The sequence below is a fragment of the Athene noctua genome, chromosome 6 (assembly GCF_965140245.1).
Source record: "Athene noctua chromosome 6, bAthNoc1.hap1.1, whole genome shotgun sequence".
NCBI lineage: Eukaryota > Metazoa > Chordata > Aves > Strigiformes > Strigidae > Athene > Athene noctua.
In genome coordinates this window covers 23,930,065-23,944,266 of record NC_134042.1, presented here as the reverse complement: position 1 = coordinate 23,944,266, position 14,202 = coordinate 23,930,065, and the positions used below count along the sequence as shown (strand labels likewise).

At 35.3% G+C, this 14,202-nt stretch overlaps 1 protein-coding gene across 6 annotated transcripts in view; it reads right to left on the bottom strand.

The window, feature by feature from the left end:
• Positions 1-14,202, bottom strand: part of NPAS3 (neuronal PAS domain protein 3) — a 612,152-nt gene that overhangs the window by 301,108 nt on the left and 296,842 nt on the right. For 4 of the 6 annotated variants that reach the window (XM_074909196.1, XM_074909198.1, XM_074909201.1 and 1 more), the window contains one exon: positions 1,978-2,060. In XM_074909196.1, coding sequence (XP_074765297.1) covers positions 1,978-2,060 — 83 coding nt within the window. The remainder of the gene's footprint in view (positions 1-1,977; positions 2,061-14,202) is intronic. The other 2 variants (XM_074909200.1, XM_074909202.1) reach the window with 1 other exon arrangement.

Here is a 14,202-nt window from a genome sequence, read left to right as displayed (position 1 = left end):
ATAAGGCAGTACTTTGAAGTTTGTTCCGATCTGTTAAAAGTGGCACATTTGAATGCATGGCCTAGACTTTCCTTCCAAGCGTTGATTACTCTGCTAAAATAAGACAAGATTTTAACATATCATGATAAACTTGCCACCATTATTAAATAATTTTGTCCTTTATCCATCATCAACAGTCTACTCTCTTTTAAATGTCAGAGTAGAACTTTCAATTATCAATTGAGAGATTAATGGGAGTAATTTGGTAAAAGCACCACCCTCTCTGAAAAGGCCACACCTCAACAGATATTCAATAGGATGCTGATGGTAATTTTGACTGAAAATCCTCAGTTACAGATACAAGTGCAACAGAAGTTTTTTACTAGTCCTATGATAAAGTTATATCCCGAAAACACCTTAATGTATTACATATTGGTACAAAAAATAAAAAACAAAAGGGGAATCTAGCTTAACTAAGTAATCACTGATTGTTTTAATATCCAATACTGAAAAACTCAAATGTCAAGTAGTTTTCAAAGTGGTCATCCTTTTTTTTACATTTTCATTCATAAAAGATCAAACTTAATACTTAAAGAGCATATATATATATCAGCCTCAAAGAGTTTTTATCTAGGTATTTGTTATAATTCATATTGTAAAAAACATACCTTCAGGATATATAGTACATGTTTGTACACTCAAAACAACACACGGACAAATTACATAAACTGAAATATCACAAAACTGCTATTTAAAATTTTTTTCTAAATTTATGAGACAGCATAACAGCATTTCTGTCTAATATGCAAACAGAGCTGTGAGTACTGGTGCAGATATCTTTATACCGTAACTATAACACAAGAATTCGCTCACATAATCAAAAACTTGACCTAGACCTCTGCCAAGGGTGTACAACTAAGTAAATAATTCGTGATTTTTGTACCAAAGAGAAATTAATTCTACTACTTAATTTAATGTTTTCATAGTTTTCCTAAAATTATCTTTGTTGCTATTCTGCATTTAGTTACTTTATAAAGATGTGAAAAATCTGACATTATCCATAGTGCTTTTGAATGCCACAGCTGAGGTAGTACAGAGAGATAGCTCTCAATCATTTCAAATTAAGTGGAATATTTCTCATGATAATATCCTAATTTACCTCTTTCATACCTCTCAAAAGATAATACGCCAAGCAATATATTTGCATTGAGAAACTGTGTACATTGTTAAATAAGAGTAGTTATTCAGTGCCACCCTTTGAAAAGACTACACTATGGTTTCATTTCCATAGTGCTGGGTTTTTGCCGTGCTGACAAAACACATCACATTTTGTTCTTAACTGCTTCTGCTCCATGTTTGATTACCGCAGCCTAAGAAAGGTTGCAGTAACCCTAACAAAACAAATCATGCATAAGAATGTTTCCATCAGGTCACTGTTTTTTCAGTTTAATCTTCCTGGAATATAATGACTTGTACAGTGTGACTAACTTCTTTGACAAATATCAGATTAGTTTTTATCTCATTGCAAAGGAGACCTAAGAGGCATGCTGCTGTTCATTTTTTTCTCTTTGCAGATTGTCTCAAATTTGTGATGTATAATTGTGACAACTGAGATATCAGGGAGGAAAGCAGTGCTCATAAACAAAACTGGGGAAAAAAAGCGCCTGAATCTATATGCAACACATAAGGCAAATCAAATCAACAACACAAAATACTGTTTTGTGCACACATACATACAAATACATAAAGGCATTCTGTGAGCAAACACCTACTGCACAGTTCTAAACAACAAAATATTGTGATTCATCTAAATAATATTTGCCCTCCCTCTCATTAACATTCTCCCCATGGGCTTTCTAAAAAGAAGGAAATATGAGCACTTTTTTTCTAAAAAAAATCTCATTAATATAAGAGCTGACAACAATACTATTCAAATTATTGGCAGAAATATGACTAGCTAGTTATTTTGATTTTTCTTGGAAAAGCCATCTTTTTTACCTGTAAAATATGACTTCCCAAATGTGATTCAAACACTTCAATGGCAAGGGCACTGGGACTTCTCCTGCGCTGGGCACCTATAACTGAATAAAAAACAGTTATGTTGCAAGGTCTACACATTCATTTCTAATGCATCCCTGATCATACCATTTGACGTTAACTATGCTTCACATTTTATACACCAGTGTTAATTTCAAACTTGCCTTGCATATAGTAAATAAAATTCGTCCATAATTATCAATGACTCAAATTTGAAGGATAAAATAATATTTTTTTTTAAAAAAATCTATTTAAATGTCCAAGAACTCTGGAAATTATTTGTTTATTCAAATGTATCTTAGGTCTCTGTATAAAGTTTTTTGGTACATGGTGGTGACAGCTTACAGAATTTAGTGAAAAATTCTATTGAAAAAGAGGCTACAAATAATGTAAAAGTTTTGAAATGTGGGGATGAGAACTAAATGTTACTCAGGAATTAGGAAGATATGGGAGATTTATCTGAACATGTTATTTTTCTTATTTGAAACAAATGAAGTAAACAACATCAAAAAGTCAACATCTGTAAACACATCTGAGACATCAAAGTTTTTGCTATGCATAGGGAACCATTATAGAATCCCAGATATCCATGTCAGTTGCAGGAATAGGTACTTAAAACCTCAGCTTCTACATTTAAATTATATAGTTTAAACGTACAAAGTGCATAATAGTTATGTTTCAAAGGCAGTAGTAACTACAAAAAAGGCTGAGAAATCATAAATCTAATATTTCATCAAACTCTATGCCAGGAGCACAAAGCCAGCAATTGAGTCTGCATATAGCCAAATGTAGGCATCTACTGCAAGCTGAGGTTTCTTCTTAGGTCTAAGCTGTCTCTGCCACATGACCAGAGCAAGCTAGAGCACAGAAAGGAAGGCATAGGGCTGCAAGAACCTTCCCTTCCTTTCTCGTCTCGGTGCCAAAGCCAGGCATATCCAGAGCAGAGAGGAGAGGTGAAGTTCATTCTGCACCCTTTTAAAGTGTGTACAAAACCATTTACATCCAAAGACCCTGATAGTCTAATGTCTCTGGAACCACCACAGCACTAGTGCATCTTTACATATTGCTCTTTTTATAATGCATGATAAGAAAAAGAAAATAATAAGGATCCACTAAAACAAGCAGAATGGATGACTGCCATTACTGAACAGGCTAATTTAACACCAATGAAAACAAAACACAGGCAACAATTTCATAGCCTTCTATGATACTGGCTGCCAAACATGATATCAGTAAGAAAAGATAAATGCCAAGCAATGATAGTCACATTGACCTAAAAACATAATATCATTCCTTATTGATGCTTCATGTAATTTCCTTGCAGGAAATTCTAAGCTATTTATACTAGGCAAACAGGTGGCTTCACCGCTAATAGACTCAGGCAATAGCTCATAATTACAAATGGTGACTGCTGTAGAGCCAGTATTTTCTAAGTCCTCCTCTTTTCTCTGAAGGTATTCAAGGACATAGATGCTAACAACTTAAGAGAAAAGTCTTCTAGACTTCTGCTTTGCACTGCAACAGAAGTTGGTAACAGACCAATTGCTGTACCTTTTTTTTTTTTTTTAAATATTAGTTAGTACAGTAACTGACCAGACATATCAACATATTATTCTTTTACAAGTTTTAGGTACTTAGTCTTGTATTTTTCGATATTAGCCTTCTGATTCTAAATAATTTTGCTTCTCTTTGCATTGCCTCATCTTTTCTATAGCTGTAGTGATGCCTACTATCAACAGCAATGCTTATTTCATGGGAAAAAAAAAAAAAAAAAAGAGTACTTTGAATTTTCTAGCTACTCAGACTCCTTTAACTTCTCTTTTTTGCAGACAGACTTAAAAATGATCCTCCTTTTGTCCTTACTTTGCCTCCAGATATGTTATCAAACATTTGCTTAAACTCGAGTTATATCAACATTTCTGAGAGAAACTTTGGGTTTAGTTGTGGGCCTAAACAAAATATACAGCACTGTAAAAATTATCAGTATTCTCATTATAATTGCTATCAGTTAGCACCATGCTTTGTATGGTCATTTCATTTCTAATCTACCAGAAACAAAAAGGAAATTCTCAGTTTTGGCCTGCTAGGCAGTGCTTCATAGTAGTCTCCATAAGAGGACTGCAAAAAGCAAAAAACCCTGAAAAAACCAAAAAAACTCCCCAAAATCCTTTAGGTCCTTTCATTCTTCCAACTAGACCATGTTATATTTTCAACTCATTGTCTGAACACATCACCATTTCAAATTTGCCTTCCAATCAATTTTCTGTTTCCTGCCCCGTATCCTTCCTCTACAGCCCCCTAGCATTTTAAAGTTTATCCATTATATATTGAATATAGTTTCCAGTTCTATGATAATTGTTCCTTGCAGGTTTTTTTAGCACGTGAGTATCATAACTTGATTAAAGAGCATGAAGACAGTGCAACACTTTAAAACCATATCTAACTATATTTACAGGTAAGTCATCAGTTCTTCATACTTGGGACACTCTCAGTTACGTAGCTCAAATGAAAATACTTCAAAGGTCAGTGAGTTAACTAGAAAACACGAGAGGGCCAAATCTTAGCTTTAAAATTTGTCAATTAAATCCTCTACCAAGGCCTGCATCTTAGTGGCTGGTATACACATAGACAAACATCTTGTAGTACTTTCATGCCATACAGTTCATTGACATTTTTATAGCTGAACTCTTTGATTTATGTGTCTTGCACTTACTCAGGTGATGTGGGGTTGTAATGACAGTTCCTAATTTTACAACCAGCATAAATATGCAAAACAGAAAACCATTATGCTTCTGGTAGCCATATTGTGAGTCTTTTCCGGTAACTGAAGAGATGTTAATTTTTTTTATTTCATTCATTTCCCTAACTATAATTCTTCACATTTTGAAGAATAAAACAAGAACACTGAATCTAGATTAAGGGACACAAACATTTTATTTGATCTTCTCACTCCATTTCTTCATTATTTTACCTAATCGAGCTTTCAAGATTTCTTGACACCTATCTGCATCAGAAGAAATACACCATTTGGGGTATACAAATGCATATTGCATTGATACCTTTCAAAAACGTGGCAATCTCACAGTCCAATCACAGCACAAAACCTCTTACTTGTACTGAATGGATTTTTGGCATGACAATAGATGAAAGGAAGTCATAGACTGAAACGGTTGGATTAAAAAGCAGGCCTCAATGTTATTTTATTCTAAAATTTCAAAACAGAAACTATAAATACTGAACTGGCCTCCATCACACAAGTCACAGCCAGTCACCTCTAAATCTCTCACCCTGTAGATGGAACCATCAGCAGCCACAGCTCAGCTGCTCACAGAAATCTTGGAAAGCAAGGGATTTATATCACAAGATCTATAAATCAAAATGGCTCAACAACCTTCACAGACCTAAAGATCTGGATGCACATATTTTTTTAAAAATGTGGATTCCTTTTTAAACGCAGAGTCTTTACAGAGACAAAGTACTGCATGCATGAAATACATGTCTTCTTTTGAGTAACAGGACGTAGGGGAAATGAACATGCGGAGAAGGCTGAAGCACGTGTACCAAACTGCCACAGGAGTCACAAAGGAAACAAGTTCCAAACTCAGGTTAAATTCACCCTCAGAGTTTCTCCTGTGTATGAACAAATGTCTTCTAAATAGGCTTTTTCACATGTGGTCATATTTTGTACTCTCTACATTTAATTGACAAAGTTTAAGGTCTGAATGCACAGTTGTTGTGGTTAATCAAAATTTTGACTGAACCAGTGTTTGTATTAAATATTGACTGTTAGTGACAAGAAGATAGAAAGATTGTTTTCACAAACACACTTTGTAGTGCTGGAGCAGTGGAATCTGTCTACTAAAATCTTTTAACTTTCCATGGCACTGGACCGTGACTTTTACTATCCAGACTGACATGTCTATTCCTGGCATAGGATTATTCCATAACAAGCTATTAAGAAGGAAAAAATTCTAACTGCTCACTAATTCCTCTTTAAATTTCCTCCCTCAATGACTAATCTGTCTATGCATGAGGTGAAGGAAGAACCACATCCCTTTCAGTGTATCTTGGGGGCAGTCTAAGCATGCTTAATACAATCTCAAGAAGTGTTCGTAATTGTGCTAGGAAGAGTGGGAAACTATGGAAAAGAAAAATGTAGATAGCCTAACAAAGATTTCCATGCATCCTAAACAGAGAGGATTTCCTCTTAAACTTATTTCTAAGCTACTGGAGCACAGAATGGCCAAAGACTGATGTTAATTGTGATTTTCTACTACTGAAGACAGAGTTCTAACTAAGCAGAAGCGGTATTCCTTGATCATCAGGAGTGAAAGTAAATATCACCAGCACAATAATCAGTTCCCCCTAAAATACTTTTGTGAGACTTTACATGCCACCTTTCAACATAAACTGGGTTTTGTGGAAAGTTTGGTAAAATTCAGACCAACAGTTTTTAAATTCGGTTGTTCTGACAATAGTTTAAAACTAGTTTTTAAAACTATACTGTTTTTAATTAATTCCCCTGAACTATTGTTTACTTATAAAGCTTTTTTCTTAATTAGCCTCAATATCCTTATTTTTCCACTTCACTGTTGACTTTTTTGAGAAGCACCTTTCTCTATGCTTGAAAGCAGTGGTGGACATAAGAGCATCCCGCTACACTTTTTTAGGTAATCTGCTGCCTGAAAAATTATTAAAAAAACAGAGCTCATGTTTCACTTTTTGGTCTTGAAAAGCTCTAATCATGAGTGCCAATAAAGTCAGACTTTAATTAGCAAAGCCTGAGCAGATCTACAAAAATATTGAAGTTTATAAACACCCCACCAAAAAGAGCATTATCCATTTTATGTAACTGTATCAGGCTAATTGCATAGAGGCTTCACATAAGGTTGGCTAATATTTCTCCCTGTAGGTATCAACACAATACATGATCATTTCAGATGAGAGAGCATAAGAACTGTGGCTATCTTATAAGTATTCTTTTCCAGAGTTCAACTTCTTTTGTTTCCAAGTAAAAAAAAGGTCCATAGAAATTACAATACAATTTATAATGCATGTTCCTTGGTGTAAAGTAGATTCTACATGAAAATTTATCTTTTGTTATTTCTAGGAACCCTAAATGCTCATGAAAGTACAATGCAGGTGAATGTGATGATCACGGTGGTTTTACAGGAAGAGGTGAGACATCATCTTAAAACCTTGGGGCTCTCCTATGAGATGTAACAAGTAATTTGAAAATGCCTAAAAGCCGTGTTTTAGAAAAGGCAGAGGCACTGACCAAGAGGCTAAACAGAAGATGTAATGTCAGGGAAGGACAAAGTGTAACCAACATTAGGCTCAGAAAGAAAGGCCAGTGTTTACGTACTCTAACATCCACAAAAGCTTTTCTTTTTAATGAATTCTTTTCCTTCATACTTTATATCTTGCAATAGATATGCTCTTTTCCATTGACTGTTCTTTGCTATCCCATTTATGACTGATTCTATGTTTTGAAAGAAATCTTCAGCAGAAGTGAACTTCTCTGCCTAACATATGTTGAGCACATAAGTCAGAGATGATATGTATTCATATACTGATCTGAAGTGAGTTGAATGATAGGCAACCAGCATGATGTAAGCAGAGATGTTGCCCTCTGATTTGGAAAGGGTATCCAAAGAAATTAAATGATGTCACCAGTCTAACTCACCGTAAGCCATCATATGATCCAAAATTTAGGTCTCTTACCCACCTTCACAGATGGGAAAAGAAATAAATCTCAGATGGAGTGGCAACATATGTGGAAAAGTATTTTATCTTGGTTTAGTAAAGCTATGGGAATCATTAATGCTGTGCCATTACCAATTAAGTATCACTGCAATAAAGTATCAGAAAAAAAATTGTCACAAAGGACTATGTGTAAGATGCATAATGCAATGTATGATAATCAACTTACAAACCTAACAATGGCATTTAAAATCTATTTTTTTGTGTACAGGAATGCCTATTATTTTAGATGTCCATCTTTCGGTCACTGGTACAGAGCTTATATTCATTAATGGGGAATCCATGGTTGACAAAGTAAACCAAAACTTTCCATAGAATAATTAAGTAGTTATCAGGAATGTACTAGTTAATTAAAGAACAAGTTATGTAACACAATTACAGGTGTGTTTTAATATTTACAGTAGTTCACCTATGATGCTTCATCAGAAGCCACAGGAATTAAAAGAATTTTTAGTAAAATTTGCTTTTCAAATTCAAGTTGCTTAATACTTTTAAACTTTTCTGAATAGCTTTTTAGTTTCAATGACTTAAAATGTTGTTAAAAAAGCAGAAAGTACTCTATCACTTGTTAATTGGCTGGAATCAATGGATTTGAAGACACATAATATATCCTCCCCTTAAAAAAGATTCAAAGTGAATAGAAAAAAGAAACAAGATAAACGGTTGTCTTAGTGTAAGTTTTCATCTGTTTTATGAGCCCGTTCCTTTTCCTCTCCCAGTTATTTTCATCTGGTTTATAGGCCTGCTCCTTCCCACAGGATTTGTTCTTTAGGGGGTGGGGGTAGGATGGGTGGGAGGAGGAGACAAGATTTCTTAGGTCCTAAATGTCTCTTTATTCTTTTCTAACTTGTTAAAATTAAAAAACCCAAGAATGAAAGTTAAACACACCTTAAAAATAAAGATATTCAAGATTTTTATGTTCTCTACTTGATAACCCAGCTAGCACTGCTTCTTAATTAGCACTTGTACGTTTTAAGAGTTTATTTCAGGGATTTTACTTTTCACTGTGAAGGATGAAGTCTTTGCTGTGCAAGAATTTTCAGTCATCTAAGCAAAGAGAGTTTTCCATCTGTGGCTGGGGGAGGGAGCACTGGCCTTTCTCCCACACTGTAGTAGTTACTATAGGAACTATTGTGCCTCCTTCAAAAGGGCTACAGACAGGGTGATTAAAATTCTTCATGGGAGAACCCCCACTCTTCTCCTTGACAATGAAATTCTTCAGGGAGAGGGCTAAGCCTCCAGTTCAAGAATGGCAGCACCTGAGGGAGTGATGTGGCAGAGAGAATCACCACTGCTTTAAATTGAAGCACAGGGGAAAAAAATACAAGGGCCTGCACTCCTGCATTGATTTTCTTCCCCTCCCACGAAATACAGGAACACTGGCCCAAACTCCTGAGAAACAAGAGAAGGAATAACTTCATGCAGTCTCCACCATGTAGAGGACAATGCAGAAAGTAAAGAACACATAATTTCCATTAAAATCCATAGCAGGACAAGCAAAAGAACTATACAACCCATAAAACAATTAAGGCTAAATATTAACATTCACTCTAGCCATTAGCTTCTTTGTAAGGCAGCAAAATGCACTTTGACATGGAGGGGAGGGAGCACTGTCTCCGATACAACTGAATTAGAGCTACCTCCTGGAATCAAACTCACTTTATATTGGTTGTTTTACAAATATTGACAACACTGCCTTCTGCTCCCAAAAATCCAGAAGGAAGAATTTATACAGAATGTAGGAATAACAACTGCAAGCCTAATAAAGACTGTTCACTTACATTGCACTCTCACAAACAGGTACAATAAGAGACAGATAACTCCACCTAATCTTCAACCATATGTCAATATTACTAGATGGCAGCAGTCTTAAAGAAGAGAGAAAAATGGCTTTAAATTTCAGTCAAGAGAGGATGAGTCAGAAATAAGGGGCAACATGAAAAGAAGCACAAAAATATTTTGAAAACTGGTGAAAAATTAGATAGGATAGCTGGGAAAGTGCTGGTGGAGACAGATGCAAGTAAAAGATGCTTTAGATATTGCTGTAACTTTAATGAAACTGGGTTCAAAAATTAAAGTGAGATAGGAACTTCCCAGGAAATTCAATTGCTGGAAAGAGCTGGGGAAAAATGTCTACAGAAGGATGAAGGAGAAAGAGGCAAAATAGACACAGATGTGTGAGGCATGGGAGAGGGACACACAAAGGTGGAGTGAATTGAGGGCTTAAAAACCTAGGAATTTAGCAATGCTTTAGCTAAATACCCACTCTGCAAGATTTGGCTCTACTAACGGAAAAATGAATAAACTTTATGATAGCATGAAGAAATTCCTTTAAATTCAGTTTCCCCCACAACTAAGTGATGAGTATGGATTACTTTTTCAGATATAATAGTAAGATTGGAGTAATAGTTCTATTGTCTTATTTTTAAACGAGTATTAAAATTCCTCTGGGAAGAAAACTGCTGTCACCCCTTTCCAGCTTCAGTGCTACAGAAATGGTTAGTGTCACTGATTCTGTTCTCAGGAGGAGGACAGGGTATTAACATCAAGTCAGAACAGTGTTATATAGTGTCAGACTATACTTGCTGGTAAAACTAAGAGGCCTACATCTGTTGTCTTGCTTTTTTTTCCAGCCTGATCCCAAAGGTTCATGTTATGACATTTGTAACATCTGCTACAAATGCGGAGGTAAGTCAGGCACAACCTTATTACTTCCAATCTAACGCTCCATCCATCCACAGGGCTTTCATATGCCACTAGTATGTCAAGGGGACCAAAAGCTGTTCGATCTACATGAAGCAAGGTATAATAAATTTCTGAAAGTCAAGAGGAGAAATCTTGCTTTGTTATGTCTCCTTTTTTTTTTTTTTTTTGGTTTGTTTTTTTTTTTCCCCTTAAATCTTGGCAATGTTATTTCAGAATCTTCTGTGAACAAAACAGGCAAGTTGCTCCTCCTTAGAGCAAATACAATTGCCTTTTTATGCCTTAGACAGTGGTGTGTTGCAAATGTGCAAGCTGTGATTCACATCCACCTTGTTTTTACTAACAATGAAACATATCCAGCTTCCCCTAACTAGACCCTCCTATACAGAGGTTTGCTTTCTTGCATAACCCTTTTTACCTTCCATACTTCTCCTACTATTTTGGTGGGCTCGCTGCATCATTTTATGGACAAACAATTACTTTCAGTGCTCAGTGGAAAAATGCAACTCCTGACAGACAAAAATTACTTATTTATTCTGTGGTCACAACAAAGTAAATGAATAAGGAAAACAAATAAGATGCTTTACAAGTAGTATATTTGTGTTAGCTTCTCATTATGATTGGTGGAATAACAGATGTGAGCTTTTATTGATATATCCACAGTACTTGAAGATTTAAATACATAATTGTTAATGGCTTAAGATACTGTATGTTACGAGGGCTATGCTATCACTGCCAAGTGCAATGCTAAGGCTAGACATTTCACAACTGCCAGCACAGGAAGCCAACTGTTCGCTATGCGGCTACAACTGCCTGCTGAATTTTCTTAAGAAATACATATAAAACCTCTTCTGACAGCAAGTGGCATGCAGTTTTAGAAACTAAGAGCTTTAGATGTTATTGAACTAGGTAACATGTTCAACACTCAGTATCAGATATCAAAACCATACAAATTTCACATTTTATATAGTCATTCATAAAAATGGCTACAGAACACTGCGTGGTAGCAAAGGAAAAAGAAAAACCTGCACCTGATGATGTAAGCAGTTGTAGGTTTTGGTCACCTGCACGTCTAGCATACTCTTTTCTGTCATACTATCACAGACTAACTGAAAGGAAACCTCCCAGCTAAGAACAACAGTGGAAATGAACAGACCCCCTTATGTCAAGTGAAAAATTTAAAAATACATCAAACAGTACTATTGGCAAATGCAGGAGTCACATTCACCGCTGGAATAAAAAATCCAGCTATGATGTAATCATACAATTATTGACTAATGCATAATTATCCTACCAAAGTAGGCAACATACTGAAATGAATCCAAGTGCACAACTATTTAGAATTGTTTCTGGTTCCAAAGTGAATTTAGGGCTTTACTGCTTTTACAGACTTGGTTTTATGACTGGTGCCTGTAGGTGACAGATTCGTTTGTATGCTACATGCCTTTTTTCTTTTTTGTGATGCAGTAAGAAAAAAGATATAATGAAGATTCATAAATGAAGCGAGACTGGGTACAAGTCTGCAATCAATCCACATTTTCAGGGAAGAAATCTGTATCAGTTGCCAAAACTGAACCGTGTAATTAACTGAGGATTCTGGTAAGAACCAACTGCGCCACTAGTCAATTATTTTTGCTTGTCTTCCAGCTGCTGCTTCTCTCTGTTCATAAGGGAGACTGTACGAAAATGCAACTATTGAGAATTTGGTGATTTCAAAAAATAACTGAAGAAATTTAAGAAGATTACCAGGATCAGCTGTAGTAGAACTGTAACAAATGCTTAAAACCTATTGCAACTGTTTCTTAATTTCTCATTAGGAAGAAAAAAACCCCACAAATTTTCACCAAGAAGTTTTATAAAAGCTAAAATAGTGTTTCAGAATTGATGAGGACTGAAAAATGACCAAGTCCTAGTGAAACAGTCCTCAGTGGAAGTGATCATACACATGAGAATACTGGTTAAGTCCTTACAACTGGGAGATGGAACTGCTTGTTTTGACAAGCACTGCTGCTTATATTAAACAAAAAAAAAAAAAAAAGAAAAGAAAAGGGGGGGTGTGTGTGTGTTTGATCCAACCCTGTAGTAAAGGGAAAGGCTTTCCAGCACTTTGGATCAGGTTCTTAATGTTAAAATAAAAGTGTGCTACCATTTGAAAGAGACTGTTTCAGCAGACTTTAAGGAAAACAATCTCTTGGAAATCTCAATGACTAGTAAGAAGAATAGCTAAATCTTTACTGGAAATAATGATCTGGTCTTTAAATCTGCTAAGGTTAAAAGAATTCATACAGCTCATAATGAATGAGCTTGAAAATGAATTAGAAATAAGAAGTTACCATATTTTCTATTATAATTGTTGGCTCCAGCGTGACTCATGTTTCCCCTTTTATATGCAGTAGGGATCTTTTACACAGAAAAGTCAAGTTTCCTTTGGAGAGTGCCTAACCAGGGAACTAAAGAAAAGTTTGATCAGAAGACAGCCAGAATAGTTATGGAAGTGAGAGCTTAGTAATGAGAAAACAGGAAGCAAATTCTCTGCAGCCAAAGAGAATGTTGTGTGTAGGCACAACAGTCACTTCAGCAGAGTTGCATTCATTAGCATCAGGAATTAATTTAGCTCAAGATTCTTCAGTGAGGGAAAATATTGCTTTTATTTGATTTGTCATAGCTAAGATTCATACTTGTTACCTGAAAAAGTCAAGGCTGTCCCGCTTTAAGACTAGAAGCATAGCATTCCCAGTTCATAATATACCCTGAACACTTTAACCATCAAAGTTCAGCGGGTTATTCAAGCCAGATATTTTGGTATTCTTTAGCAAATGAATTTAAAGGCATCAGAATTCATTCCCCACACAGTACTTGAATCAGACATGGACACAGATGGTTACCTCAACTTTAGGGGCAAAGTTCCATTTTGCAAGATAACACTCTAAGGCTTTAAATCAGCTCTTTCTCACTTTCTACGAGCACTGATAAATATATCTGCTTTTTTCTTTCTTTCTTAAGAGCTTTACAATTATACTGATAATGTCTCGCATTTAGATAGTTTCTCAACAAATATATTTTATTATAAACTCACCAAACCTAAGGTAATATATGTATGCATTTGCTATAAAGAGAAACAGTTTGCTTGACATAATATAATAGCTCAGTAGTCTCCGAGCTGAGATTTTACTGAAATAACGTCCTTGAAGTTCTGCTCATATTTTGTGGCACTCCAACACTGCCTTTTAATTCTTAAACATATTATTTCTTGTGCTGCCTCAGCCCAGCTGAAGAACTAGATTTTCACAACTATCTAATTTGTAACTGAAGCTCATTAATTTAAACAGAAGACTTTTTTTTGTAGAATATACTCAAACTATAATATAAAGACAGAGTTGAATGAAGACTGCTCAAACTCAACACAGATCACACTTTTTTTTTTTTCTATCCTGTCACCTACAACCTTTAGGCATCCTGCAGAAAAACTGATGAGTAACGCCTCACACTTTTTATCTATCTTTCTTATTTCTTCTAGTAATCTCCTGGAAGACAGTTTGTATTCTGACATTTTTTGTTATGAATGTGCTAGCTTAAGGGCATTTGGGATTATTTTATATTGTCTACTGTATATCAAACAACATCTTATTTTTTTAATAATACCTGAAAATCTGAGAAATTTACTTGATAAAAATACATTTCCACTCAGCAATGTTGTAGGAGGACAAGTCAGAAATGCAG